General features: G+C 50.1%; 1 protein-coding gene across 3 annotated transcripts in view; it reads right to left on the bottom strand.

Annotated features, from left to right (window-relative positions):
* Positions 1–8,390: 8,390 nt before the first annotated feature.
* ints15 (integrator complex subunit 15) overlaps positions 8,391–27,364 on the bottom strand; it is a 52,832-nt gene continuing 33,858 nt past the window's right edge. For all 3 annotated transcript variants that reach the window (XM_065003450.1, XM_065003452.1, XM_065003451.1), the window contains 3 exons: positions 18,175–18,400; positions 18,050–18,089; positions 8,391–8,696 (listed from right to left, as the gene is read on the bottom strand). In XM_065003450.1, the coding sequence (XP_064859522.1) occupies positions 8,504–8,696; positions 18,050–18,089; positions 18,175–18,400 (459 nt within the window). In that variant the 3' untranslated portion in view covers positions 8,391–8,503. The remainder of the gene's footprint in view (positions 8,697–18,049; positions 18,090–18,174; positions 18,401–27,364) is intronic.

Raw genomic sequence — 27,364 nt, forward strand, 5'->3', positions numbered from 1 at the left:
TCAATGTGGAGGCTATATACAGGGGTACCGGTACAGAGTCAATGTGGAGGCTATATACAGGGGGTGACCGGTACAGAGTCAATGTAGAGCTATATACAGGGGTTACGGTACAGTCAATGTGGAGGCTATATACAGGGCGTACCGGTACAGAGTCAATGTGGAGGCCATATACAGAAGTTACGGTACAGAGTCAATGTGGAGGCTATATACAGGGTGTTACGGTACAGAGTCAATATGGAGGGGGTACCGGTACAGAGTCAATGTGGAGGCTATATACAGGGGTTACGGTACAGAGTCAATATGGAGGCTATATACAGGGGTACCGGTACAGAGTCAATGTGAGGCTATACAGGGGTTGCGGCTGAGAGGAGGCTATATACAGGGGGTACGGTACAGAGTCAATGTGGAGGCTATATACAGGGGTTACGGTACAGAGTCAATGTGGAGCTATATACAGTACTGGTACAGTTAGGCCAGGGGTACAGAAGTCAATGTGGAGACTATATACAGGGGTACTGGTACAGAGTCAATATGGAGGCTATATACAGGGTTACCGGTACAGAGTCAATGTGGAGGCTATATACAGGGGTACTGGTACAGAGTCAATGTGGAGGCTATATACAGGGGTTACCAGGTACAGAGTCAATGTGGAGGCTATATACAGGGGTTACTGGTACAGAGTCAATATGGAGGCTATATACAGGGGTACCGGTACAGAGTCAATATGGAGGCTATATACAGGGGTTACCGGTACAGAGTCAATGTGGAGGCTATATACAGGGGTACTGCTGGTACAGAGTCAATATGGAGGCTATATACAGGGTACGTACAGAGTCAATGTGGAGGCTATATACAGGGTACTGGTACAAGTCAATGTGGAGGCTTTGTACAGGGGTACCGGTACAGAGTCAATGTGGAGGCTATATACAGGGGTTGGTACAGAGTCAATGTGGAGGCTTTATACAGGGAATTGCCGGTACAGAGTCAATGTGGAGGCTATATACAGGGTCCCGGTACGGTCAGTCAAGAGGCTATATACAACGGTACAGTGTGTGGAGCTATATACAGGGGTACTGACACAGAGTCAATGTGGAGGCTATATACAGGGGTCCCGGTACAGAGTCAATGTGGAGGCTATATACAGGGGTACTGGTACAGTGTCAATGTGGAGGCTATATACAGGGGTACCAGTAGAGTCAATGTGGAGGCTATATACAGGGGTACTGACGTCAATGTGGAGGCTATATACAGAGTACAGAGTCAATGTGGAGGCTATATACAGGGTACAAGTCAATGTGGAGGCTATATACAGGGTACCAGAGTCAATGTGGAGGCTATATACAGGGAGTACCGGTACAGAGTCCATGTGGAGGCTATATACAGAAAGTGCCGGTACAGAGTCAATGTGGAGGCTATATACAGGGGTACCGGTACAGAGTCAATGTGGAGGCTATATACAGGGGTGCCGGTACAGAGTCAATGTGGAGGCTATATACAGGGGTGCCGGTACAGAGTCAATGTGGAGGCTATATACAGGGGTACCGGTACAGAGTCAATGTGGAGGCTATATACAGGGTATTACGGTACAGAGTCAATGTGAAGGCTATATACAGAAATTGCCGGTACAGAGTCAATGTGGAGACTATATACAGGTGGTTACGGTACAGAGTCAATGTGGAGGCTATATACAGGGGTACCGGTACAGTGTCAATGTGTGGAGGTACAGGTTAGTCGAGGAGTGATTTGTACATGTAGGTGGGGGGTGAAGTGACTATAGAAAATAAACAGTGAGGAGCAGCAGTGTAAAAAACAAATGTGGGGGGGTCAATGTAAATAGTCCATTTGATTAATTGTTCAGCAGCCTTATGGCTTGGAGGTAGAAGGTGTGTGCATTTCCAAATCATGTGCTATCAATTGAATTTACTACAGGTGTCAACCCTGTGACTTGATGACAGCTTTGCACACTCTTGGCATTCTCTCAACCAGCTTCACCTGGAATGTTTTCTAACCGTCTTGAAGGAATTCCCACATATGCTGAGCACTTGTTGGCTGATTTTCCTTCCCTCTGCGGTCCAACTCATCCCAAACCATCTCAATTGGGTTGAGGTCGGGTGATTGTGGAAGCCAGGTCATTTGATGCAGCACTCCATCACTCTTATTGGTCAAATAGCCCTTACACAGCCTGGAGGTGTGTTGGGTCATTGTCCTGTTGAAAAACAAATGATAGTCCCACTAAACCCAATCCAGACGGGATGGTGTATCACTGCAGAATGCTGTGGTAGTCATGCTGGTTAAGTGTGCCTTGAATTCTAAATAATTCACAGACAGTGTCACCAGCAAGCACCCCCAAACCATCACACCTCCTCCTCCATGCTTCACGGTGGGAACCACACATGCATAGATTACCAATTAACCTACGCCGCATCTCACAAAGACAAAAAAAATCGCGAAAATGGACTCATCAGACCAAAGGACAGACAGATTGGCTCAAACACATTAAGAAGGAAAGAAATTCCACAAATTTTACTACATGATTGCATATGTGTTATTTCCTAGTTTTGATGTCTTCACTATTATTCTACAATGTAGAAAATCCCCAAAGCCAACTCCTCCTTTGGCGCCTTTCCTTCAGTTCTCTTCTGCCAATGACTGGAGCAATTGCAAAAATCACTGAAGCTGGAGACTTACATCGCCCTCACTAACTTTAAGCATCAGCTTTCAGAGCAGCTTACTGATCATTGCACCTGTAAATAGCCCATCTGTAAATAGCCCATCTGTAAATCGCCCACCAAACTACCTCATCCCCATATTGTTATTTTTTTGCCCCTTTGCACCCCAGTATCTCTACTTGCACATTCATCTTCTGCACATCTATCACTCCGGTGTTAATGCTAAATTGTAATTATTTCAACGCTATGGCCTATTTATTGCCTTACCTCCCTAATCTTACATTTACACACACTATATATAGATTTTTCTACTGTATTATTGACTGTACGTTTTGTTTAACCCATGTGTAACTCTGTTGTTGTTTGTGTTGCACTGCTTTGCTTTTATCTTGGCCAGGTCGCAGTTGTGAATGAGAAATGGTTCTCAACTGGCCTCCCTGGTTAAATAAAGGGGAAATAAAAAATTAAGCACAAATAAAAAGTCACATCACCCAGAAAAAAATAGTTACATTCACCCACAATACTTTAAATTATATATGTAGTATTTAATGTGTATATTTATATTGTACTATACAGGGCGCATTTGGAAAAGAGACATACGTCTCAATATGTCTTCCCTGTCAAAATAAAGGTTAAATAAATATATACAATTCATGAAACATAGGTGGGCGTACAGGCTGTGGTCAATTTATTAATGTAACAGATAGGTGGGAGGGCATAGAGGCTGTGGTCAATGAACAGATAGGTGGGAGGGCATAGAGGCTGTGGTCAATTTATTAATGTAACAGATAGGTGGGAGGGCATAGAGGCTGTGGTCAATGAACAGAGGGCATAGGTGGGAGGCTGTGGTCAATGAACAGATAGGTGGGAGGGCATAGAGGCTGTGGTCAATGAACAGATAGGTGGGAGGGCATAGGCTGTGGTCAATGAACAGATAGGTGGGAGGACATAGAGGCTGTGGTCAATAGGTGGGAGGGCATAGAGGCTGTGGTCAATGAACAGATAGGTGGGAGGGCATAGAGGCTGTAGTCAATGAACAGATAGGTGGGAGGGCCTAGAGGCTGTAGTCAATTTATTAATGTAACAGATAGGTGGGAGGGCATAGAGGCTGTAGTCAATGAACAGATAGGTGGGAGGACATAGAGGCTGTGGTCAATTTATTAATGAACAGATAGGTGGGAGGGCATAGAGGCTGTGGTCAATGAACAGATAGGTGGGAGGACATAGAGGCTGTGGTCAATGAACAGATTATTAATGAACAGATAGGTGGGAGGGCATAGAGGCTGTGGTCAATGAACAGATAGGTGGGAGGGCATAGAGGCTGTGGTCAATGAACAGATAGGTGGGAGGGCATAATGTCAATGAACAGATAGGTGGGAGGGCATAGAGGCTGTGGTCAATGAACAGATAGGTGGGGAGGGCATAGAGGCTGTGGTCAATGAACAGATAGGTGGGAGGGCATAGAGGCTGTGGTCAATGAACAGATAGGTGGGAGGACATAGAGGCTGTGGTCAATTTATTAATGTAACAGATAGGTGGGAGGACATAGAGGCTGTGGTCAATGAACAGATAGGTGGGGGAGGACATAGAGGCTGTGGTCAATTTATTAATGAACAGATAGGTGGGAGGGCATAGAGGCTGTGGTCAATGTATTAATGAACAGATAGGTGGGGGGCATAGAGGCTGTAGTCAATGAACAGACAGGTAGGAGGAAGGGCATAGAGGCTGTGGTCAATTTATTAATGTAACAGATAGGTGGGAGGACATACAGGCTGTGGTCAATGAACAGAGAGGACATAGAGGCTGTGGTCAATGAACAGATAGGTGGGAGGACATAGAGGCTGTGGTCATTTATTAATGCCAATGAACAGATAGGTGGGAGGGCATAGAGGCTGTGGTCAATGAACAGATAGGTGGGAGGACAGGTGGGAGGACAGAGGCTGTAGTCAATTTATTAATGAACAGATAGGTGGGAGGCATAGAGGCTGTGGTCAATGAACAGATAGGTGGGAGGACATAGAGGCTGTGGTCAATGAACAAGGTGGGAGGTATTAATGAACAGATAGGTGGGTGGTCAATGAACAGATGGTGGGAGGACATAGAGGGCATGGTCAATGAACAGATAGGTGGGGGGCAGAGGCTGTGGTCAATGAACAGATAGGTGGGAGGGGACATAGAGGCTGTGGGAACAGGTGGGAGGGCAGAGGCTGTGGTCAATGAACAGATAGGTGGGAGGACATAGAGGCTGTGGTCAATGAACAGATAGGTGGGAGGGCATAGAGGCTGTGGTCAATGAACAGATAGGTGGGAGGGCATAGAGGCTGTAGTCAATTTATTAATGAACAGATAGGTGGGAGGGCATAGAGGCTGTGGTCAATGAACAGATAGGTGGGAGGACATAGAGGCTGTGGTCAATGAACAGATAGGTGGGAGGCATAGAGGCTGTGGTCAATTTATTAATGAACAGATAGGTGGGGGAGGGCATAGAGGCTGTGGTCAATGAACAGATAGGTGGGAGGACATAGAGGCTGTGGTCAATGAACAGATAGGTGGGAGGGCATAGAGGCTGTGGTCAAGGTGGGAGGACAATTTATTAATGAACAGATAGGTGGGAGGGCATAGAGGCTGTGGTCAATGAACAGATAGGTGGGAGGACATAGAGGCTGTGGTCAATCAATGAACAGATAGGTGGGAGGGCATAGAGGCTGTGGTCAATGAACAGATAGGTGGGAGGTCAATGAACATAGCAGGCTGTGGTCAATGAACAGATAGGTGGGAGGGCATAGAGGCTGTGGTCAATGAACAGATAGGTGGGAGGACATAGAGGCTGTGGTCAATTTATTAATGAACAGATAGGTGGGAGGACATAGGAGGCTGTGGTCAATTTATTAATGAACAGATAGGTGGGAGGGCATAGAGGCTGTGGTCAATGTATTAATGAACAGATAGGTGGGAGGGAGGCTGTGGGAACATAGAGGGCTGCTGGTCAATTTATTAATGAACAGATAGGTGGGAGGACATACAGGCTGTGGTCAATGTATTAATGAACAGATAGGTGGGAGGATAGGTGTCAATGGAGGAGGACATAGAGGCTGTGGTCAATTTATTAATGAACAGATAGGTGGGAGGGCATAGAGGCTGTGGTCAATGAACAGATAGGTGGGAGGGCATAGAGGCTGTGGTCAATTTATTAATGAACAGATAGGTGGGAGGGCATAGAGGCTGTGGTCAATGAACAGATAGGTGGGAGGGCATAGAGGCTGTGGTCAATGAACAGATAGGTGGGAGGACATAGAGGCTGTGGTCAATGAACAGATAGGTGGGAGGGCATAGAGGCTGTGGTCAATTTATTAATGAACAGATGAACAGAGGTGGGAGCTGTGGGAACAGGTAGAGGCTGTGGTCAATGAACAGATAGGTGGGAGGGCATAGAGGCTGTGGTCAATGAACAGATAGGTGGGAGGACATAGAGGCTGTGGTCAATATATTAAGGTGAAGGCAGATGAAGGTAGGTGGGGGAGGCTGTGGGACAGATAGGTGGGAGGCTGTGGTCAATGAACAGATAGGTGGGAGGGCATAGAGGCTGTGGTCAATGAACAGATAGGTGGGAGGACATAGAGGCTGTGGTCAATGAACAGATAGGTGGGAGGACATAGAGGCTGTGGTCAATGAACAGATAGGTGGGAGGGCATAGAGGCTGTGGTCAATGAACAGATAGGTGGGAGGGCATAGAGGCTGTGGTCAATTTATTAATGAATAGAGGTGGGACAGATCAATGAACAGTAGGTGGGAGGGCATAGAGGCTGTGGTCAATGAACAGATAGGTGGGAGGACATAGAGGCTGTGGTCAATGAACAGATAGGTGGGAGGGCATAGAGGCTGTGGTCAATGAACAGATAGGTGGGAGGGCATAGAGGCTGTGGTCAATGAACAGATAGGTGGGAGGACATAGAGGCTGTGGTCAATGAACAGATAGGTGGGAGGGCATAGAGGCTGTGGTCAATCAGATAGGTTAGAGGCTGTGGTCAATGAACAGATAGGTGGGAGGGCATAGAGGCTGTGGTCAATGAACAGATAGGTGGGAGGGCATAGAGGCTGTGGTCAATGAACAGATAGATGCTGTGGCCAATGAACAGGGGGAGGGCATAGAGGCTGTGGTCAATTTATTAATGAACAGGGATAGGTGGGAGGACATACAGGCTGTGGTCAATGAACAGATAGGTGGGAGGACATAGAGGCTGTGGTCAATTTATTAATGAACAGATAGGTGGGAGGGCATAGAGGCTGTGGTCAATGAACAGATAGGTGGGAGGGCATAGAGGCTGTGGTCAATGAACAGATAGGTGGGAGGACATAGAGGCTGTGGTCAATTTATTAATGAACAGATAGGTGGGAGGGCATAGAGGCTGTGGTCAATGAACAGATAGGTGGGAGGACATAGAGGCTGTGGTCAATTTATTAATGAACAGATAGGTGGGAGGGCATAGAGGCTGTGGTCAATGAACAGATAGGTGGGAGGACATAGAGGGCTGTGGTCAATATATTCAATGAACAGATAGGTGGGAGGGCATAGAGGCTGTGGTCAATGAACAGATAGGTGGGAGGGCATAGAGGCTGTGGTCAATGAACAGATAGGTGGGAGGGCATAGAGGCTGTGGTCAATGAACAGATAGGTGGGAGGACATAGAGGCTGTGGTCAATTTATTAATGAACAGATAGGTGGGAGGGCATAGAGGCTGTGGTCAATGAACAGATAGGTGGGAGGACATAGAGGCTGTGGTCAATGAACAGATAGGTGGGAGGGCATAGAGGCTGTGGTCAATGAACAGATAGGTGGGAGGACATAGAGGCTGTGGTCAATTTATTAATGAACAGATAGGTGGGAGGGCATAGAGGCTGTGGTCAATGAACAGATAGGTGGGAGGGCATAGAGGCTGTGGTCAATTTATTAATGAACAGATAGGTGGGAGGGCATAGAGGCTGTGGTCAATGAACAGATAGGTGGAAGGGGAGGACATAGAGGCTGTGGTCAATTTATTAATGAACAGATAGGTGGGAGGGCATAGAGGCTGTGGTCAATGAACAGATAGGTGGGAGGACATAGAGGCTGTGGTCAATGAACAATGAAGATAGGTGGGAGGACATAGAGGCTGTGGTCAATGAACAGGGATAGAGGCTGTGGGAGGGCATAGAGGCTGTGGTCAATTTATTAATGAACAGATAGGTGGGAGGGCATAGAGGCTGTGGTCAATGAACAGATAGGTGGGAGGACATAGAGGCTGTGGTCAATTTATTAATGAATAGATAGGTGGGAGGGCATAGAGGCTGTCAATTTATTCAATTGGGGAGGGCATATGGGGGTGGGAGGGCATAGAGGCTGTGGTCAATTTATTAATGAACAGATAGGTGGGAGGGCATAGAGGCTGTGGTCAATGAACAGATACAGGCTGTGGGAGGTGGGAGGCATAGAGGCTGTGGTCAATTTATTAATGAACAGATAGGTGGGAGGGCATAGAGGCTGTGGTCAATGAACAGATAGGTGGGAGGCATAGAGGCTGTGGTCAATGAACAGATAGGTGGTCAATGGAGGTGGGGAGGGCATAGAGGCTGTGGTCAATGAACAGATAGGTGGGAGGGCATAGAGGCTGTGGTCAATGAACAGATAGGTGGGAGGGCATAGAGGCAATGAACAGATGGTCAATTTATTAAACAACACATGGGTGGAAGGGTATACAATTTATTAATGAAACATGGTAAAACAGATTGATTTGACAAACAGTCCAAATACTCAGTATACACCAATGTTGTTGTCTTCCATGTGTCCACACATCTCTTTAGTGGCTGGGGCGGAAAGGAAAGGACATGCTTGGAAGGAAAGGTTGAGAAGGGAAGGAGGGATGGGGAGAGTGAGAGGAGGGGTGAGGTCCTAAGGGACTGGGCCGGGGGCTGTACCCCAGAGGAGGGGTGTGGATGTGGGGGTAGAATCCACTCTGCTGCACTGGACCAGACATCACCAGCTGGAGCAAACTGAAGGAGACACCATAGAATTAGGAATTACAACACACTTTGTCATGCATCTGTAACAGCAGGGAATGCATCACATATAGCCTCTACTGCTATTCATTCCAGTTCCGTCCTGCAGGGAATGCATCACCTATAGCCTCTACTACTATTCATTCCAGTTCCGTCCTGCAGGGAATGCATCACCTATAGCCTCTACTGCTATTCATTCCAGTTCCGTCCTGCATCTGTAACAGCAGGGAATGCATCACCTATAGCCTCTACTGCTATTCATTCCAGTTCCGTCCTGCATCTGTAACAGCAGGGAATGCATCACCTATAGCCTCTACTACTATTCATTCCAGTTCCGTCCTGCAGGGAATGCATCACCTATAGCCTCTACTGCTATTCATTCCAGTTCCGTCCTGCATCTGTAACAGCAGGGAATGCATCACCTATAGCCTCTACTGCTATTCATTCCAGTTCCGTCCTGCAGGGAATGCATCACCTATAGCCTCTACTGCTATTCATTCCAGTTCCGTCCTGCAGGGAATGCATCACCTATAGCCTCTACTGCTATTCATTCCAGTTCCGTCCTGCAGGGAATGCATCACCTATAGCCTCTACTACTATTCATTCCAGTTCCGTCCTGCAGGGAATGCATCACCTATAGCCTCTACTGCTATTCATTCCAGTTCCGTCGCTAACCCTACCCCCCACTAACCCTATTTAGGGAGGAGATGTCCTTAACCCTACCCCCCACCCTAACCCTCATTTAGGGAGGGAGGAGATGTCTCTAACCCTACCCCCACCCTAACCCTCATTTAGGGAGGAGGAGATGTCTCTAACCCTACCCCCCACCTAACCCTCATTTAGGGAGGAGGAGATGTCTCTAACTCTACCCCCACCCTAACCCTCATTTAGGGAGGGAGGAGATGTCTCTAACCCTACCCCCACCCTAACCCTCATTTAGGGAGGGAGGAGATGTCTCTAACCCTACCCCCCACCCTAACCCTCATTTAGGGAGGGAGGAGATGTCTCTAACCCTACCCCCACCCTAACCCTCATTTAGGGAGGGAGGAGATGTCTCTAACCCTACCCCCACCCTAACCCTCATTTAGGGAGGGAGGAGATGTCTCTAACCCTAGGAGATGTCTCTAACCCCCCCACCCTAACCCTCATTTAGGGAGGGAGGAGATGTCTCTAACCCTACCCCCACCCTAACCCTCATTTAGGGAGGGAGGAGATGTCTCTAACCCTACCCCCCACCCTAACCCTCATTTAGGGAGGGAGGAGATGTCTCTAACCCTACCCCCCACCCTAACCCTCATTTAGGGAGGGAGGAGATGTCTCTAACCCTACCCCCACCCTAACCCTCATTTAGGGAGGGAGGAGATGTCTCTAACCCTACCCCCACCTAACCCTCATTTAGGGAGGGAGGAGATGTCTCTAACCCTACCCCCCCCTAACCCTCATTTAGGGAGGGAGGAGATGTCTCTAACCCTACCCCCACCTAACCCTCATTTAGGGAGGGAGGAGATGTCTCTAACCCTACCCCCACCCTAACCCTCATTTAGGGAGGGAGGAGATGTCTCTAACCCTACCCCCACCCTAACCCTCATTTAGGGAGGGAGGAGATGTCTCTAACCCTACCCCCACCCTAACCCTCATTTAGGGAGGGAGGAGATGTCTCTAACCCTACCCCCCACCCTAACCCTCATTTAGGGAGGAGGAGATGTCTCTAACCCTACCCCCACCCTAACCCTCATTTAGGGAGGGAGGAGATGTCTCTAACCCTACCCCCACCTAACCCTCATTTAGGGAGGGAGGAGATGTCTCTAACCCTACCCCCACCCTAACCCTCATTTAGGGAGGAGGAGATGTCTCTAACCCTACCCCCACCCTAACCCTCATTTAGGGAGGGAGGAGATGTCTCTAACCCTACCCCCACCCTAACCCTCATTTAGGGAGGGAGGAGATGTCTCTAACCCTACCCCCACCCTAACCCTCATTTAGGGAGGGAGGAGATGTCTCTAACCCTACCCCCACCCTAACCCTCATTTAGGAGGGAGGAGATGTCTCTAACCCTACCCCCACCCTAACCCTCATTTAGGGAGGGAGGAGATGTCTCTAACCCTACCCCCCACCCTAACCCTCATTTAGGGAGGGAGGAGATGTCCCTAAATATGGATGAAATGTATTGAAAAGGCTTTCCATTCATAGAATTAGTAAGGCCAGCACGGCCAGAGTGAGAAAATGGAAGACATTTATTTTCCACCATAATTTGTAAATAAAATCATTAAAAATCCTACAATGTGATTTTCTGGAATTTTTTTTTCTCATTTTGTCTGTCATAGTTGAAGTGTACCTATGGTGAAAATTACAGGCCTCTCTCATCTTTTTAAGTGGGAGAACTTGCACAATTGGTGGCTGACTAAATACTTGTTCTCCCCACTGTATGTACTGTACTCTATACCATCTACTGCATCTCGCCTAAGCCGTTCGGCCATCGCTCATTCATATATTTGTATGGACATATTCTTATTAATTCCTTTATACTTGTGTGTACACTCACATTAACATCTGCTATATGCTGGCTATGCTCAGCCTTGTCTCAGGGTAGTAGGATGGTAGATATCCCTCTAGTGGTGTGGGGGCTATACTCAGCCTTGTCTCAGGGTAGTAGGTTGGTAGATATCCCTCTAGTGGTGTGGGGGCTATACTCAGCCTGATCTCAGGGTAGTAGGTTGGTAGATATCCCTCTAGTGGTGTGGGGGCTATGCTCAGCCTTGTCTCAGGGTAGTAGGTTGGTAGATATCCCTCTAGTGGTGTGGGGGCTATACTCAGCCTTGTCTCAGGGTAGTAGGGTGGTAGATATCCCTCTAGTGGTGTGGGGGCTATACTCAGCCTTGTCTCAGGGTAGTAGGTTGGTAGATATCCCTCTAGTGGTGTGGGGGCTATACTCAGCCTTGTCTCAGGGTAGTAGGGTGGTTGATATCCCTCTAGTGGTGTGGGGGCTATATTCAGCCTTGTCTCAGGGTAGTAGGGTGGTTGATATCCCTCTAGTGGTGTGGGGGCTATACTCAGCCTTGTCTCAGGGTAGTAGGTTGGTAGATATCCCTCTAGTGGTGTGGGGGCTATACTCAGCCTGATCTCAGGGTAGTAGGGTGGTTGATATCCCTCTAGTGGTGTGGGGGCTATACTCAGCCTTGTCTCAGGGTAGTAGGTTGGTAGATATCCCTCTAGTGGTGTGGGGGCTATGCTCAGCCTTGTCTCAGGGTAGTAGGTTGGTAGATATCCCTCTAGTGGTGTGGGGGCTATACTCAGCCTTGTCTCAGGGTAGTAGGTTGGTAGATATCCCTCTAGTGGTGTGGGGGCTATACTCAGCCTGATCTCAGGGTAGTAGGTTGGTAGATATCCCTCTAGTGGTGTGGGGGCTATACTCAGCCTTGTCTCAGGGTAGTAGATATCCCTCTAGTGGTGTGGGGGCTATGCTCAGCCTTGTCTCAGGGTAGTAGGGTGGTAGATATCCCTCTAGTGGTGTGGGGGCTATGCTCAGCCTTGTCTCAGGGTAGTAGGTTGGTTGATATCCCTCTAGTGGTGTGGGGGCTATACTCAGCCTGGTCTCAGGGTAGTAGGGTGGTAGATATCCCTCTAGTGGTGTGGGGGCTATACTCAGCCTTTTCTCAGGGTAGTAGGATGGTAGATATCCCTCTAGTGGTGTGGGGGCTATACTCAGCCTGGTCTCAGGGTAGTAGGTTGGTAGATATCCCTCTAGTGGTGTGGGGGCTATACTCAGCCTTGTCTCAGGGTAGTAGGGTGGTAGATATCCCTCTAGTGGTGTGGGGGCTATACTCAGCCTTGTCTCAGGGTAGTAGGGTGGTAGATATCCCTCTAGTGGTGTGGGGGCTATACTCAGCCTGGTCTCAGGGTAGTAGGTTGGTAGATATCCCTCTAGTGGTGTGGGGGCTATACTCAGCCTTGTCTCAGGGTAGTAGGTTGGTAGATATCCCTCTAGTGGTGTGGGGGCTATACTCAGCCTTGTCTCAGGGTAGTAGGGTGGTAGATATCCTTCTAGTGGTGTGGGGGCTATACTCAGCCTTGTCTCAGGGTAGTAGGTTGGTAGATATCCCTCTAGTGGTGTGGGGGCTATACTCAGCCTTGTCTCAGGGTAGTAGGGTGGTAGATATCCCTCTAGTGGTGTGGGGGCTATACTCAGCCTGGTCTCAGGGTAGTAGGGTGGTAGATATCCCTCTAGTGGTGTGGGGGCTATACTCAGCCTTGTCTCAGGGTAGTAGATATCCCTCTAGTGGTGTGGGGGCTATACTCAGCCTTGTCTCAGGGTAGTAGGGTGGTAGATATCCCTCTAGTGGTGTGGGGGCTATACTCAGCCTGGTCTCAGGGTAGTAGGGTGGTAGATATCCCTCTAGTGGTGTGGGGGCTATACTCAGCCTGGTCTCAGGGTAGTAGGGTGGTAGATATCCCTCTAGTGGTGTGGGGGCTATACTCAGCCTTGTCTCAGGGTAGTAGATATCCCTCTAGTGGTGTGGGGGCTATACTCAGCCTTGTCTCAGGGTAGTAGGGTGGTTGATATCCCTCTAGTGGTGTGGGGGCTATACTCAGCCTGGTCTCAGGGTAGTAGGGTGGTAGATATCCCTCTAGTGGTGTGGGGCTATACTCAGCCTGGTCTCAGGGTAGTAGGGTGGTAGATATCCCTCTAGTGGTGTGGGGGCTATACTCAGCCTTGTCTCAGGGTAGTAGGGTGGTAGATATCCCTCTAGTGGTGTGGGGGCTATACTCAGCCTGGTCTCAGGGTAGTAGGTTGGTAGATATCCCTCTAGTGGTGTGGGGGCTATACTCAGCCTTGTCTCAGGGTAGTAGGGTGGTAGATATCCCTCTAGTGGTGTGGGGGCTATACTCAGCCTTGTCTCAGGGTAGTAGGTTGGTAGATATCCCTCTAGTGGTGTGGGGGCTATACTCAGCCTTGTCTCAGGGTAGTAGGGTGGTAGATATCCCTCTAGTGGTGTGGGGGCTATACTCAGCCTTGTCTCAGGGTAGTAGGGTGGTAGATATCCCTCTAGTGGTGTGGGGGCTATACTCAGCCTTGTCTCAGGGTAGTAGGGTGGTTGATATCCCTCTAGTGGTGTGGGGGCTATACTCAGCCTTGTCTCAGGGTAGTAGGGTGGTAGATATCCCTCTAGTGGTGTGGGGGCTATACTCAGCCTTGTCTCAGGGTAGTAGGGTGGTAGATATCCCTCTAGTGGTGTGGGGCTATACTCAGCCTTGTCTCAGGGTAGTAGGGTGGTAGATATCCCTCTAGTGGTGTGGGGGCTATACTCAGCCTTGTCTCAGGGTAGTAGGGTGGTAGATATCCCTCTAGTGGTGTGGGGGCTATACTCAGCCTTGTCTCAGGGTAGTAGGGTGGTTGATATCCCTCTAGTGGTGTGGGGGCTATACTCAGCCTTGTCTCAGGGTAGTAGGGTGGTAGATATCCCTCTAGTGGTGTGGGGGCTATACTCAGCCTGGTCTCAGGGTAGTAGGGTGGTAGATATCCCTCTAGTGGTGTGGGGGCTATACTCAGCCTTGTCTCAGGGTAGTAGGGTGGTTGATATCCCTCTAGTGGTGTGGGGGCTATACTCAGCCTGGTCTCAGGGTAGTAGGGTGGTAGATATCCCTCTAGTGGTGTGGGGGCTATACTCAGCCTTGTCTCAGGGTAGTAGGTTGGTAGATATCCCTCTAGTGGTGTGGGGGCTATACTCAGCCTTGTCTCAGGGTAGTAGGGTGGTTGATATCCCTCTAGTGGTGTGGGGCTATACTCAGCCTGGTCTCAGGGTAGTAGGGTGGTAGATATCCCTCTAGTGGTGTGGGGGCTATACTCAGCCTTGTCTCAGGGTAGTAGGTTGGTAGATATCCCTCTAGTGGTGTGGGGGCTATACTCAGCCTTGTCTCAGGGTAGTAGGGTGGTAGATATCCCTCTAGTGGTGTGGGGGCTATACTCAGCCTTGTCTCAGGGTAGTAGGGTGGTTGATATCCCTCTAGTGGTGTGGGGGCTATACTCAGCCTGGTCTCAGGGTAGTAGGGTGGTAGATATCCCTCTAGTGGTGTGGGGGCTATACTCAGCCTTGTCTCAGGGTAGTAGGGTGGTAGATATCCCTCTAGTGGTGTGGGGGCTATACTCAGCCTTGTCTCAGGGTAGTAGGGTGGTAGATATCCCTCTAGTGGTGTGGGGGCTATACTCAGCCTGGTCTCAGGGTAGTAGGGTGGTAGATATCCCTCTAGTGGTGTGGGGGCTATACTCAGCCTGGTCTCAGGGTAGTAGGGTGGTAGATATCCCTCTAGTGGTGTGGGGGCTATGCTCAGCCTTGTCTCAGGGTAGTAGGGTGGTTGATATCCCTCTAGTGGTGTGGGGGCTATACTCAGCCTTGTCTCAGGGTAGTAGGGTGGTAGATATCCCTCTAGTGGTGTGGGGGCTATACTCAGCCTGGTCTCAGGGTAGTAGGGTGGTAGATATCCCTCTAGTGGTGTGGGGGCTATACTCAGCCTGGTCTCAGGGTAGTAGGGTGGTAGATATCCCTCTAGTGGTGTGGGGGCTATGCTCAGCCTTGTCTCAGGGTAGTAGGTTGTTCTGTTATAATCTCCACCCGGCACAGCCAGAAGAGGACTGGCCACCCCACATAGCCTGGTTCCTCTCTAGGTTTCTTCCTAGGTTTTGGCCTTTCTAGGGAGTTTTTCCTAGCCACCGTGCTTCTACACCTGCATTGCTTGCTGTTTGGGGTTTTAGGCTGGGTTTCTGTACAGCACTTTGAGATATCAGCTGATGTACGAAGGGCTATATAAATACATTTGATTTGATTTGATTTGAAACACTCGTTTTCAAAAGTTCTTACATTTTTCTCACAAGCGCATTGCTGTAGCTTCTAAATCCTCAATGTATTATGTAATTTACTAATTTTAACGAATTTAAACCATATTTAACGAGATCTCCTCCCTGTTGGCCTGACAACGCCTGACAACGCCTGACAACGCCTGGCAACGCCTGGCAACGCCTGACAACGCCTGGCAACGCCTGACAACGCCTGACAACGCCTGGCAACGCCTGACAACGCCTGACAACGCCTGACAACGCACAGGAAACGACTCCCCCGATATGAAGAGGGCTTGGTCCTCCCTGTTGACAACGCCTGACAACGCCTGACAACGCCTGACAACGCACAGGAAACGACTCCCCCGATATGAAGAGGGCTTGGAGCGTTCGAACGTAGAATGTGCATTGAGGGTATTAAACTGGTTTGGATTTCTCCTTCGCCAAAATGGCTGCCATTATCATAACATTCTGGAACTATGAGGATCTATGACATCATGCACTACTTGGGAAGATCACACACACACACACACACACCTCTTAGGCTGGAAACAGAACAGGTCTGGACAGGGGGAGGTTAAGAACAGACCTTGACAGGAGGAGGGTTGCATTGTGATTGGTTGTGGGGGAGGGCTAGGGGCGCATGGTGACTGGTTGTGGGGGAGGGCTAGGGGCGCATGGTGAGTGGTTGTGGGGGAGGGCTAGGGGCGCATTGTGACTGGTTGTGGGGAGGGCTAGGGGCGCATGGTGACTGGTTGTGGGGAAGGTTTAGGGGCGCATGGTGACTGGTTGTGGGGGAGGGCTAGGGCGCATGGTGACTGGTTGTGGGGAAGGTTTAGGGGCGCATGGTGACTGGTTGTGGGGGAGGGCTAGGGGCGCATGGTGAGTGGTTGTGGGGAAGGTTTAGGGGCGCATGGTGACTGGTTGTGGGGGAGGGCTAGGGGCGCATGGTGAGTGGTTGTGGGGGAAGGTTTAGGGGCGCATTGTGATTGGTTGTGGGGGAGGGCTAGGGGCGCATGGTGACTGGTTGTGGGGAGGGCTAGGGGCGCATGGTGACTGGTTGTGGGGGAGGGCTAGGGGCGCATGGTGACTGGTTGTGGGGAGGGCTAGGGGCGCATGGTGACTGGTTGTGGGGAGGGCTAGGGGCGCATGGTGAGTGGTTGTGGGGAAGGTTTAGGGGCGCATGGTGACTGGTTGTGGGGGAGGGCTAGGGGCGCATGGTGACTGGTTGTGGGGAAGGTTTAGGGGTGCATGGTGACTGGTTGTGGGGAAGGTTTAGGGGTGCATTGTGATTGGTTGTGGGGAAGGTTTAGGGGTACATTGTGATTGGTTGTGGGGGAGGTTTAGGGGTGCATTGTGATTGGTTGTGGGGGAGGGCTAGGGGTACATTGTGACTGGTTGTGGGGAAGGTTTAGGGGTACATTGTGATTGGTTGTGGGGAAGGTTTAGGGGTGCATTGTGACTGGTTGTGGGGAAGGTTTAGGGGTACATTGTGACTGGTTGTGGGGAAGGTTTAGGGGTACACTGTGATTGGTTGTGGGGAAGGTTTAGGGGTACATTGTGATTGGTTGTGGGGAAGGTTTAGGGGTACATTGTGATTGGTTGTGGGGAAGGTTTAGGGGCGCATGGTGACTGGTTGTGGGGGAGGGCTAGGGGCGCATGGTGAGTGGTTGTGGGGAAGGTTTAGGGCGCATTGTGATTGGTTGTGGGGGAGGGCTAGGGCGCATGGTGACTGGTTGTGGGGAGGGCTAGGGGCGCATGGTGACTGGTTGTGGGGAGGGCTAGGGGCGCATGGTGACTGGTTGTGGGGGAGGGCTAGGGGCGCATGGTGAGTGGTTGTGGGGAAGGTTTAGGGGCGCATGGTGACTGGTTGTGGGGAGGGCTAGGGCGCATGGTGACTGGTTGTGGGGAAGGTTTAGGGGTGCATGGTGACTGGTTGTGGGGAAGGTTTAGGGGTGCATTGTGATTGGTTGTGGGGAAGGTTTAGGGGTACATTGTGATTGGTTGTGGGGAGGTTTAGGGGTGCATTGTGATTGGTTGTGGGGGAGGGCTAGGGGTACATTGTGACTGGTTGTGGGGAAGGTTTAGGGGTACATTGTGATTGGTTGTGGGGAAGGTTTAGGGGTGCATTGTGACTGGTTGTGGGGAAGGTTTAGGGGTACATTGTGACTGGTTGTGGGGAAGGTTTAGGGGTACACTGTGATTGGTTGTGGGGAAGGTTTAGGGGTACATTGTGATTGGTTGTGGGGAAGGTTTAGGGGTACATTGTGATTGGTTGTGGGGAGGTTTAGGGGTGCATTGTGATTGGTTGTGGGGGAGGGCTAGGGGTACATTGTGACTGGTTGTGGGGGAGGGCTAGGGGTACATTGTGACTGGTTGTGGGGGAGGGCTAGGGGTACATTGTGACTGGTTGTGGGGAAGGTTTAGGGGTACACTGTGATTGGTTGTGGGGAAGGTTTAGGGGTACACTGTGATTGGTTGTGGGGAAGGCTAGGGGTACATTGAGACAGGTTCTTACTTGTTGTGTGGGAGGCGGGAACAGAGAGCTCTCAGGTCCTCTGTGGAGAGAACACACAGGATAAGACAACTGTAGAAGACACAGGACATCACAACGGTAGAAGACACAGGATATGACATCCCTACCTCTAGAGCAGAGCAGCGCCCCTGCTGCCAGGGACACCTGCAGGGCCTGGGCCAGCCTATCCAGAGTGAGCTGGATGTGTGCTTGTGTATCCGAGTGGAGAGGGTTCAGCTCCTCCAGAAGACCAGACAGGTCAGAGATCAGAGAAGTCAGTTGGTCGGGCTGCAGCAACGCCAGTCGACCCAGAAGCCCCTTCTCTCTCAGAACGCCCGGGAGGAGCAGCAACACCTGGAACAGATAAGTGTTGAGTTCATCACCTCTGACCTCTAAACATGACCTAACCCTGACCCAGGACCTCTGAGAGATGGCTGAAGAAAAACAAGGTTAGAGTTTTGGTGCGCGGTTCCACGGGGGTGCGGTTCCACGGGGGTGCGGTTCCACGGGGGGTGCGGTTCCACGGGGGGTGCGGTTACACTGGGAGGGCGGTTCCACGGGTGGTGCGGTTCCACGGGGGGTGCGGTTCCACGGGGGGTGCGGTTCCACGGGGGGTGCGGTTCCACGGGGGTGCGGTTCCACTGGGGTGTGGTTCCACGGGGGTGTGGTTCCACGGGGGTGCTTTATGTTTGCTTTATTGGCAGTTGTTGTTAACCTGTAACTCATGTTGACGTGCTTACGTCAAGCAGCTCAGGTGTTTAATACAGTATTTCTTAAATAAAAACAGGAAAGAATCAGTAGACAGTATGGAGTCCGTTGCTGCTGGCTGCGCTCAGGACTGATTTCTGAGAACATGTCTACAAGTTCTTCATCAGCCAGCTGTCAAACGATCCTAAATAAAGCTGCCACAAGCCATATATCAGAACCCCAAATCACTAGTTCGCTAAGGTCCATCTCTGCTTGTTAATAGCAGGCACCATGAGGCAGGTCACGTTCGCTAAATCAGCTTATCAAGTCACTGGCGAGTGGTGACGTTTGGTTTCATACATCTTTCTCTCAATCTATTACCAGTGTGCATCTGTCTGGCAGTGTTTCATAAGGAATCATATTACTGGGTTCTTGAGTGGCGCAGGGGTCTAAGGCACTGCATCCCAGTGCTAGTAGAGGCATCACTACAGACATCTTGGTTTGAATCCAGTCTGTATCACAACCGACCGTGATTGGGAGTCCCATAGGGCGGCATACAAGTGGTCCAGGTTTGGCCGGTGTGGGCTGTCATTGTAATTAAGAATTTGTTCTTTAACTGACTCGCCTAGTGAAATAAAAGGTTACATTTAAATTGTTTAAAAGAAAATAAACAGCTGGCATCGGGACCCACTCGCCAATGGGTTTAGAATTCTGGAATCTTGGCAAGTGGGATGCAAGTGCACATCATCTTAATTCTCATTGGCCCAAAACAGTAGCTAGGCTTCCATCTAGTTGGAGACAGATTTGGCCCAAAACAGTAGCTAGGCTTCCATCTATTTGGAGACAGATTTAGCCCAAAACAGTAGCTAGGCTTCCATCTAGTTGGAGACAGATTTGGCCCAAAACAGTAGCTAGGCTTCCATCCAGGTGGAGACAGATTTAGACCAAAACAGTAGCTAGGCTTCCATCTAGTTGGAGACAGATTTGGCCCAAAACAGTAGCTAGGCTTCCATCTAGTTGGAGACAGATTTGGCCCAAAACAGTAGCTAAGCTTCCATACAGTTGGAGACAGATTTAGACCAAAACAATAGCTAGGCTTCCATCCAGGTGGAGACAGATTTTCGTGCCAATATTCTAAAATCCACATAAAAACAAAGATGTGATTCCTTCAAATTGACACAGACTGGAGTAATCTCTACCAAATACAGTAAGATTGGATGGAAACCTGGTTAGTAGCAGATTGGATGGAAACCTGGTTAGTAGCAGATTGGATGGAAACCTGGTTAGTAGCAGATTGGATGGAAACCTGGTTAGTAGCAGATTGGATGGAAACCTGGTTAGTAGCAGACTGGAGTAATCTCTATTAAATACAGTAAGATTGGATGGAAACCTGGTTAGTAGCAGATTGGATGGAAACCTGGTTAGTAGCAGACTGGAGTAATCTATATTAAATACAGTAAGATTGGGCCAGGACAGCAGACAGGACAGGACTGCTATGATGGTCTGTCTGGAGGTTCTGCTGCTATGATGGTCTGTCTGGAGGTTCTGCTGCTATGATGGTCTGTCTGGAGGTTCTGCTGCTATGATGGTCTGTCTGGAGGTTCTGCTGCTATGATGGTCTGTCTGGAGGTTCTGCTGCTATGATGGTCTGTCTGGAGGTTCTGCTGCTATGATGGTCTGTCTCACTGTCTGGAGGTTCTGCTGCTATAATGGTCTGTCTGGAGGTTCTTCTGCTATGATGGTGTGTCTGGAGGTTCTACTGCTATGATGGTCTGTCTCACTGTCTGGAGGTTCTGCTGCTATGATGGTCTGTCTCACTGTCTGGAGGTTCTACTGCTATGATGGTCTGTCTGGAGGTTCTGCTGCTATGATGGTCTGTCTGGAGGTTCTGCTGCTATGATGGTCTGTCTGGAGGTTCTGCTGCTATGATGGTCTGTCTCACTGTCTGGAGGTTCTGCTGCTATGATGGTCTGTCTCACTGTCTAGAGGTTCTGCTGCTATGATGGTCTGTCTGGAGGTTCTGCTGCTATGATGGTCTGTCTCACTGTCTAGAGGTTCTGCTGCTATGATGGTCTGTCTGGAGGTTCTGCTGCTATGATGGTCTGTCTCACTGTCTGGAGGTTCTGCTGCTATGATGGTCTGTCTCACTGTCTGGAGGTTCTGCTGCTATGATGGTCTGTCTGGAGGTTCTGCTGCTATGATGGTCTGTCTCACTGTCTGGAGGTTCTGCTGCTATGATGGTCTGTCTCACTGTCTGGAGGTTCTGCTGCTATGATGGTCTGTCTGGAGGTTCTGCTGCTATGATGGTCTGTCTGGAGGTTCTGCTGCTATGATGGTCTGTCTCACTGTCTGGAGGTTCTGCTGCTATGATGGTCTGTCTGGAGGTTCTGCTGCTATGATGGTCTGTCTGGAGGTTCTGCTGCTATGATGGTCTGTCTGGAGGTTCTGCTGCTATGATGGTCTGTCTCACTGTCTGGAGGTTCTGCTGCTATGATGGTCTGTCTGGAGGTTCTGCTGCTATGATGGTCTGTCTGGAGGTTCTACTGCTATGATGGTCTGTCTCACTGTCTGGAGGTTCTGCTGCTATGATGGTCTGTCTCACTGTCTGGAGGTTCTACTGCTATGATGGTCTGTCTGGAGGTTCTGCTGCTATGATGGTCTGTCTGGAGGTTCTGCTGCTATGATGGTCTGTCTGGAGGTTATGCTGCTATGATGGTCTGTCTGGAGGTTCTGCTGCTATGATGGTCTGTCTCACTGTCTGGAGGTTCTGCTGCTATGATGGTCTGTCTCACTGTCTAGAGGTTCTGCTGCTATGATGGTCTGTCTCACTGTCTAGAGGTTCTGCTGCTATGATGGTCTGTCTGGAGGTTCTGCTGCTATGATGGTCTGTCTGGAGGTTCTGCTGCTATGATGGTCTGTCTGGAGGTTCTGCTGCTATGATGGTCTGTCTCACTGTCTGGAGGTTCTGCTGCTATGATGGTCTGTCTCACTGTCTGGAGGTTCTGCTGCTATGATGGTCTGTCTCACTGTCTGGAGGTTCTGCTGCTATGATGGTCTGTCTCACTGTCTGGAGGTTCTGCTGCTATGATGGTCTGTCTGGAGGTTCTGCTGCTATGATGGTCTGTCTCACTGTCTGGAGGTTCTGCTGCTATGATGGTATGTCTGGAGGTTCTGCTGCTATGATGGTCTGTCTGGAGGTTCTGCTGCTATGATGGTCTGTCTCACTGTCTGGAGGTTCTGCTGCTATGATGGTCTGTCTCACTGTCTGGAGGTTCTGCTGCTATGATGGTCTGTCTGGAGGTTCTGCTGCTATGATGGTCTGTCTCACTGTCTGGAGGTTCTGCTGCTATGATGGTCTGTCTCACTGTCTGGAGGTTCTGCTGCTATGATGGTCTGTCTGGAGGTTCTGCTGCTATGATAGTCTGTCTGGAGGTTCTGCTGCTATGATGGTCTGTCTCACTGTCTGGAGGTTCTGCTGCTATGATGGTATGTCTGGAGGTTCTGCTGCTATGATGGTCTGTCTGGAGGTTCTGCTGCTATGATGGTCTGTCTCACTGTCTGGAGGTTCTGCTGCTATGATGGTCTGTCTGGAGGTTCTGCTGCTATGATGGTCTGTCTGGAGGTTCTACTGCTATGATGGTCTGTCTCACTGTCTGGAGGTTCTGCTGCTATGATGGTCTGTCTCACTGTCTGGAGGTTCTACTGCTATGATGGTCTGTCTGGAGGTTCTGCTGCTATGATGGTCTGTCTGGAGGTTCTGCTGCTATGATGGTCTGTCTGGAGGTTCTGCTGCTATGATGGTCTGTCTGGAGGTTCTGCTGCTATGATGGTCTGTCTCACTGTCTGGAGGTTCTGCTGCTATGATGGTCTGTCTGGAGGTTCTGCTGCTATGATGGTCTGTCTGGAGGTTCTACTGCTATGATGGTCTGTCTCACTGTCTGGAGGTTCTGCTGCTATGATGGTCTGTCTCACTGTCTGGAGGTTCTACTGCTATGATGGTCTGTCTGGAGGTTCTGCTGCTATGATGGTCTGTCTGGAGGTTCTGCTGCTATGATGGTCTGTCTGGAGGTTCTGCTGCTATGATGGTCTGTCTGGAGGTTCTGCTGCTATGATGGTCTGTCTGGAGGTTATGCTGCTATGATGGTCTGTCTGGAGGTTCTGCTGCTATGATGGTCTGTCTCACTGTCTGGAGGTTCTGCTGCTATGATGGTCTGTCTCACTGTCTAGAGGTTCTGCTGCTATGATGGTCTGTCTCACTGTCTAGAGGTTCTGCTGCTATGATGGTCTGTCTCACTGTCTAGAGGTTCTGCTGCTATGATGGTCTGTCCCACTGTCTAGAGGTTCTGCTGCTATGATGGTCTGTCTGGAGGTTCTGCTGCTATGATGGTCTGTCTGGAGGTTCTGCTGCTATGATGGTCTGTCTCACTGTCTGGAGGTTCTGCTGCTATGATGGTCTGTCTGGAGGTTCTGCTGCTATGATGGTCTGTCTCACTGTCTGGAGGTTCTGCTGCTATGATGGTCTGTCTCACTGTCTAGAGGTTCTGCTGCTATGATGGTCTGTCTGGAGGTTCTGCTGCTATGATGGTCTGTCTCACTGTCTAGAGGTTCTGCTGCTATGATGGTCTGTCTGGAGGTTCTGCTGCTATGATGGTCTGTCTCACTGTCTAGAGGTTCTGCTGCTATGATGGTCTGTCCCACTGTCTAGAGGTTCTGCTGCTATGATGGTCTGTCTGGAGGTTCTGCTGCTATGATGGTCTGTCTGGAGGTTCTGCTGCTATGATGGTCTGTCTGGAGGTTCTGCTGCTATGATGGTCTGTCTCACTGTCTGGAGGTTCTGCTGCTATGATGGTCTGTCTCACTGTCTGGAGGTTCTGCTGCTATGATGGTCTGTCTGGAGGTTCTGCTGCTATGATGGTCTGTCTGGAGGTTCTGCTGCTATGATGGTCTGTCTGGAGGTTCTGCTGCTATGATGGTCTGTCTGGAGGTTCTGCTGCTATGATGGTCTGTCTGGAGGTTCTGCTGCTATGATGGTCTGTCTGGAGGTTCTGCTGCTATGATGGTCTGTCTGGAGGTTCTGCTGCTATGATGGTCTGTCTGGAGGTTCTGCTGCTATGATGGTCTGTCTGGAGGTTCTGCTGCTATGATGGTCTGTCTGGATGTTCTGCTGCTATGATGGTCTGTCTGGAGGTTCTGCTGCTATGATGGTCTGTCTGGAGGTTCTGCTGCTATGATGGTCTGTCTGGAGGTTCTGCTGCTATGGTGGTCTGTCTGGAGGTTCTGCTGCTATGATGGTCTGTCTCACTGTCTGGAGGTTCTGCTGCTATGATGGTCTGTCTGGAGGTTCTGCTGCTATGATGGTCTGTCTGGAGGTTCTGCTATGATGGTCTGTCTGGAGGTTCTGCTGCTATGATGGTCTGTCTGGAGGTTCTGCTCTATGATGGTCTGTCTCACTGTCTGGAGGTTCTGCTGCTATGATGGTCTGTCTGGAGGTTCTGCTGCTATGATGGTCTGTCTGGAGGTTCTACTGCTATGATGGTCTGTCTCACTGTCTGGAGGTTCTGCTGCTATGATGGTCTGTCTCACTGTCTGGAGGTTCTACTGCTATGATGGTCTGTCTGGAGGTTCTGCTGCTATGATGGTCTGTCTGGAGGTTATGCTGCTATGATGGTCTGTCTGGAGGTTCTGCTGCTATGATGGTCTGTCTCACTGTCTGGAGGTTCTGCTGCTATGATGGTCTGTCTCACTGTCTGGAGGTTCTGCTGCTATGATGGTCTGTCTGGAGGTTCTGCTGCTATGATGGTCTGTCTGGAGGTTCTACTGCTATGATGGTCTGTCTCACTGTCTGGAGGTTCTGCTGCTATGATGGTCTGTCTCACTGTCTGGAGGTTCTGCTGCTATGATGGTCTGTCTGGAGGTTCTGCTGCTATGATGGTCTGTCTGGAGGTTATGCTGCTATGATGGTCTGTCTGGAGGTTCTGCTGCTATGATGGTCTGTCTCACTGTCTGGAGGTTCTGCTGCTATGATGGTCTGTCTCACTGTCTAGAGGTTCTGCTGCTATGATGGTCTGTCTGGAGGTTCTGCTGCTATGATGGTCTGTCTGGAGGTTCTGCTGCTATGATGGTCTGTCTGGAGGTTCTGCTGCTATGATGGTCTGTCTGGAGGTTCTGCTGCTATGATGGTCTGTCTGGAGGTTCTGCTGCTATGATGGTCTGTCTCACTGTCTGGAGGTTCTGCTGCTATGATGGTCTGTCTGGAGGTTCTGCTGCTATGATGGTCTGTCTGGAGGTTCTGCTGCTATGATGGTCTGTCTGGAGGTTCTGCTGCTATGATGGTCTGTCTGGAGGTTCTGCTGCTATGATGGTCTGTCTGGAGGTTCTGCTGCTATGATGGTCTGTCTGGAGGTTCTGCTGCTATGATGGTCTGTCTGGAGGTTCTGCTGCTATGATGGTCTGTCTGGAGGTTCTGCTGCTATGAGGGACTGTCTGGAGGTTCTGCTGCTATGATGGTCTGTCTGGAGGTTCTGCTGCTATGATGGTCTGTCTGGAGGTTCTGCTGCTATGATGGTCTGTCTGGAGGTTCTGCTGCTATGATGGTCTGTCTGGAGGTTCTGCTGCTATGATGGTCTGTCTGGAGGTTCTGCTGCTATGGTGGTCTGTCTGGAGGTTCTGCTGCTATGATGGTCTGTCTCACTGTCTGGAGGTTCTGCTGCTATGATGGTCTGTCTGGAGGTTCTGCTGCTATGATGGTCTGTCTGGAGGTTCTGCTGCTATGATGGTCTGTCTCACTGTCTGGAGGTTCTGCTGCTATGATGGTCTGTCTGGAGGTTCTGCTGCTATGATGGTCTGTCTGGAGGTTCTACTGCTATGATGGTCTGTCTCACTGTCTGGAGGTTCTGCTGCTATGATGGTCTGTCTCACTGTCTGGAGGTTCTACTGCTATGATGGTCTGTCTGGAGGTTCTGCTGCTATGATGGTCTGTCTGGAGGTTATGCTGCTATGATGGTCTGTCTGGAGGTTCTGCTGCTATGATGGTCTGTCTCACTGTCTGGAGGTTCTGCTGCTATGATGGTCTGTCTCACTGTCTGGAGGTTCTGCTGCTATGATGGTCTGTCTGGAGGTTCTGCTGCTATGATGGTCTGTCTGGAGGTTCTGCTGCTATGATGGTCTGTCTGGAGGTTCTGCTGCTATGATGGTCTGTCTGGAGGTTCTGCTGCTATGATGGTCTGTCTCACTGTCTGGAGGTTCTGCTGCTATGATGGTCTGTCTGGAGGTTCTGCTGCTATGATGGTCTGTCTGGAGGTTCTACTGCTATGATGGTCTGTCTCACTGTCTGGAGGTTCTGCTGCTATGATGGTCTGTCTCACTGTCTGGAGGTTCTGCTGCTATGATGGTCTGTCTGGAGGTTATGCTGCTATGATGGTCTGTCTGGAGGTTCTGCTGCTATGATGGTCTGTCTCACTGTCTAGAGGTTCTGCTGCTATGATGGTCTGTCTGGAGGTTCTGCTGCTATGATGGTCTGTCTCACTGTCTGGAGGTTCTGCTGCTATGATGGTCTGTCTGGAGGTTCTGCTGCTATGATGGTCTGTCTCACTGTCTGGAGGTTCTGCTGCTATGATGGTCTGTCTCACTGTCTGGAGGTTCTGCTGCTATGATGGTCTGTCTGGAGGTTCTGCTGCTATGATGGTCTGTCTGGAGGTTCTGCTGCTATGATGGTCTGTCTGGAGGTTCTGCTGCTATGATGGTCTGTCTGGAGGTTCTGCTGCTATGATGGTCTGTCTGGAGGTTCTGCTGCTATGATGGTCTGTCTGGAGGTTCTGCTGCTATGATGGTCTGTCTGGAGGTTCTGCTGCTATGATGGTCTGTCTGGAGGTTCTGCTGCTATGATGGTCTGTCTGGAGGTTCTGCTGCTATGATGGTCTGTCTGGAGGTTCTGCTGCTATGGTGGTCTGTCTGGAGGTTCTGCTGCTATGATGGTCTGTCTGGAGGTTCTACTGCTATGATGGTCTGTCTGGAGGTTCTGCTGCTATGATGGTCTGTCTGGAGGTTCTGCTGCTATGATGGTCTGTCTGGAGGTTCTGCTGCTATGATGGTCTGTCTCACTGTCTGGAGGTTCTGCTGCTATGATGGTCTGTCTGGAGGTTCTGCTGCTATGGTGGTCTGTCTGGAGGTTCTGCTACTATGATGGTCTGTCTGGAGGTTCTGCTGCTATGATGGTCTGTCTGGAGGTTCTGCTGCTATGATGGTCTGTCTGGAGGTTCTGCTGCTATGATGGTCTGTCTCACTGTCTGAAGGTTCTGCTGCTATGATGGTCTGTCTGGAGGTTCTGCTGCTATGATGGTCTGTCTGGAGGTTCTGCTGCTATGATGGTCTGTCTGGAGGTTCTGCTGCTATGATGGTCTGTCTGGAGGTTATGCTGCTATGATGGTCTGTCTGGAGGTTCTGCTGCTATGATGGTCTGTCTCACTGTCTGGAGGTTCTGCTGCTATGATGGTCTGTCTCACTGTCTAGAGGTTCTGCTGCTATGATGGTCTGTCTCACTGTCTGGAGGTTCTACTGCTATGATGGTCTGTCTCACTGTCTGGAGGTTCTGCTGCTATGATGGTCTGTCTGGAGGTTCTGCTGCTATGATGG

This window comes from Oncorhynchus nerka, linkage group LG18, assembly GCF_034236695.1.
Source record: "Oncorhynchus nerka isolate Pitt River linkage group LG18, Oner_Uvic_2.0, whole genome shotgun sequence".
NCBI classification, from domain to species: Eukaryota; Metazoa; Chordata; class Actinopteri; order Salmoniformes; family Salmonidae; genus Oncorhynchus; species Oncorhynchus nerka.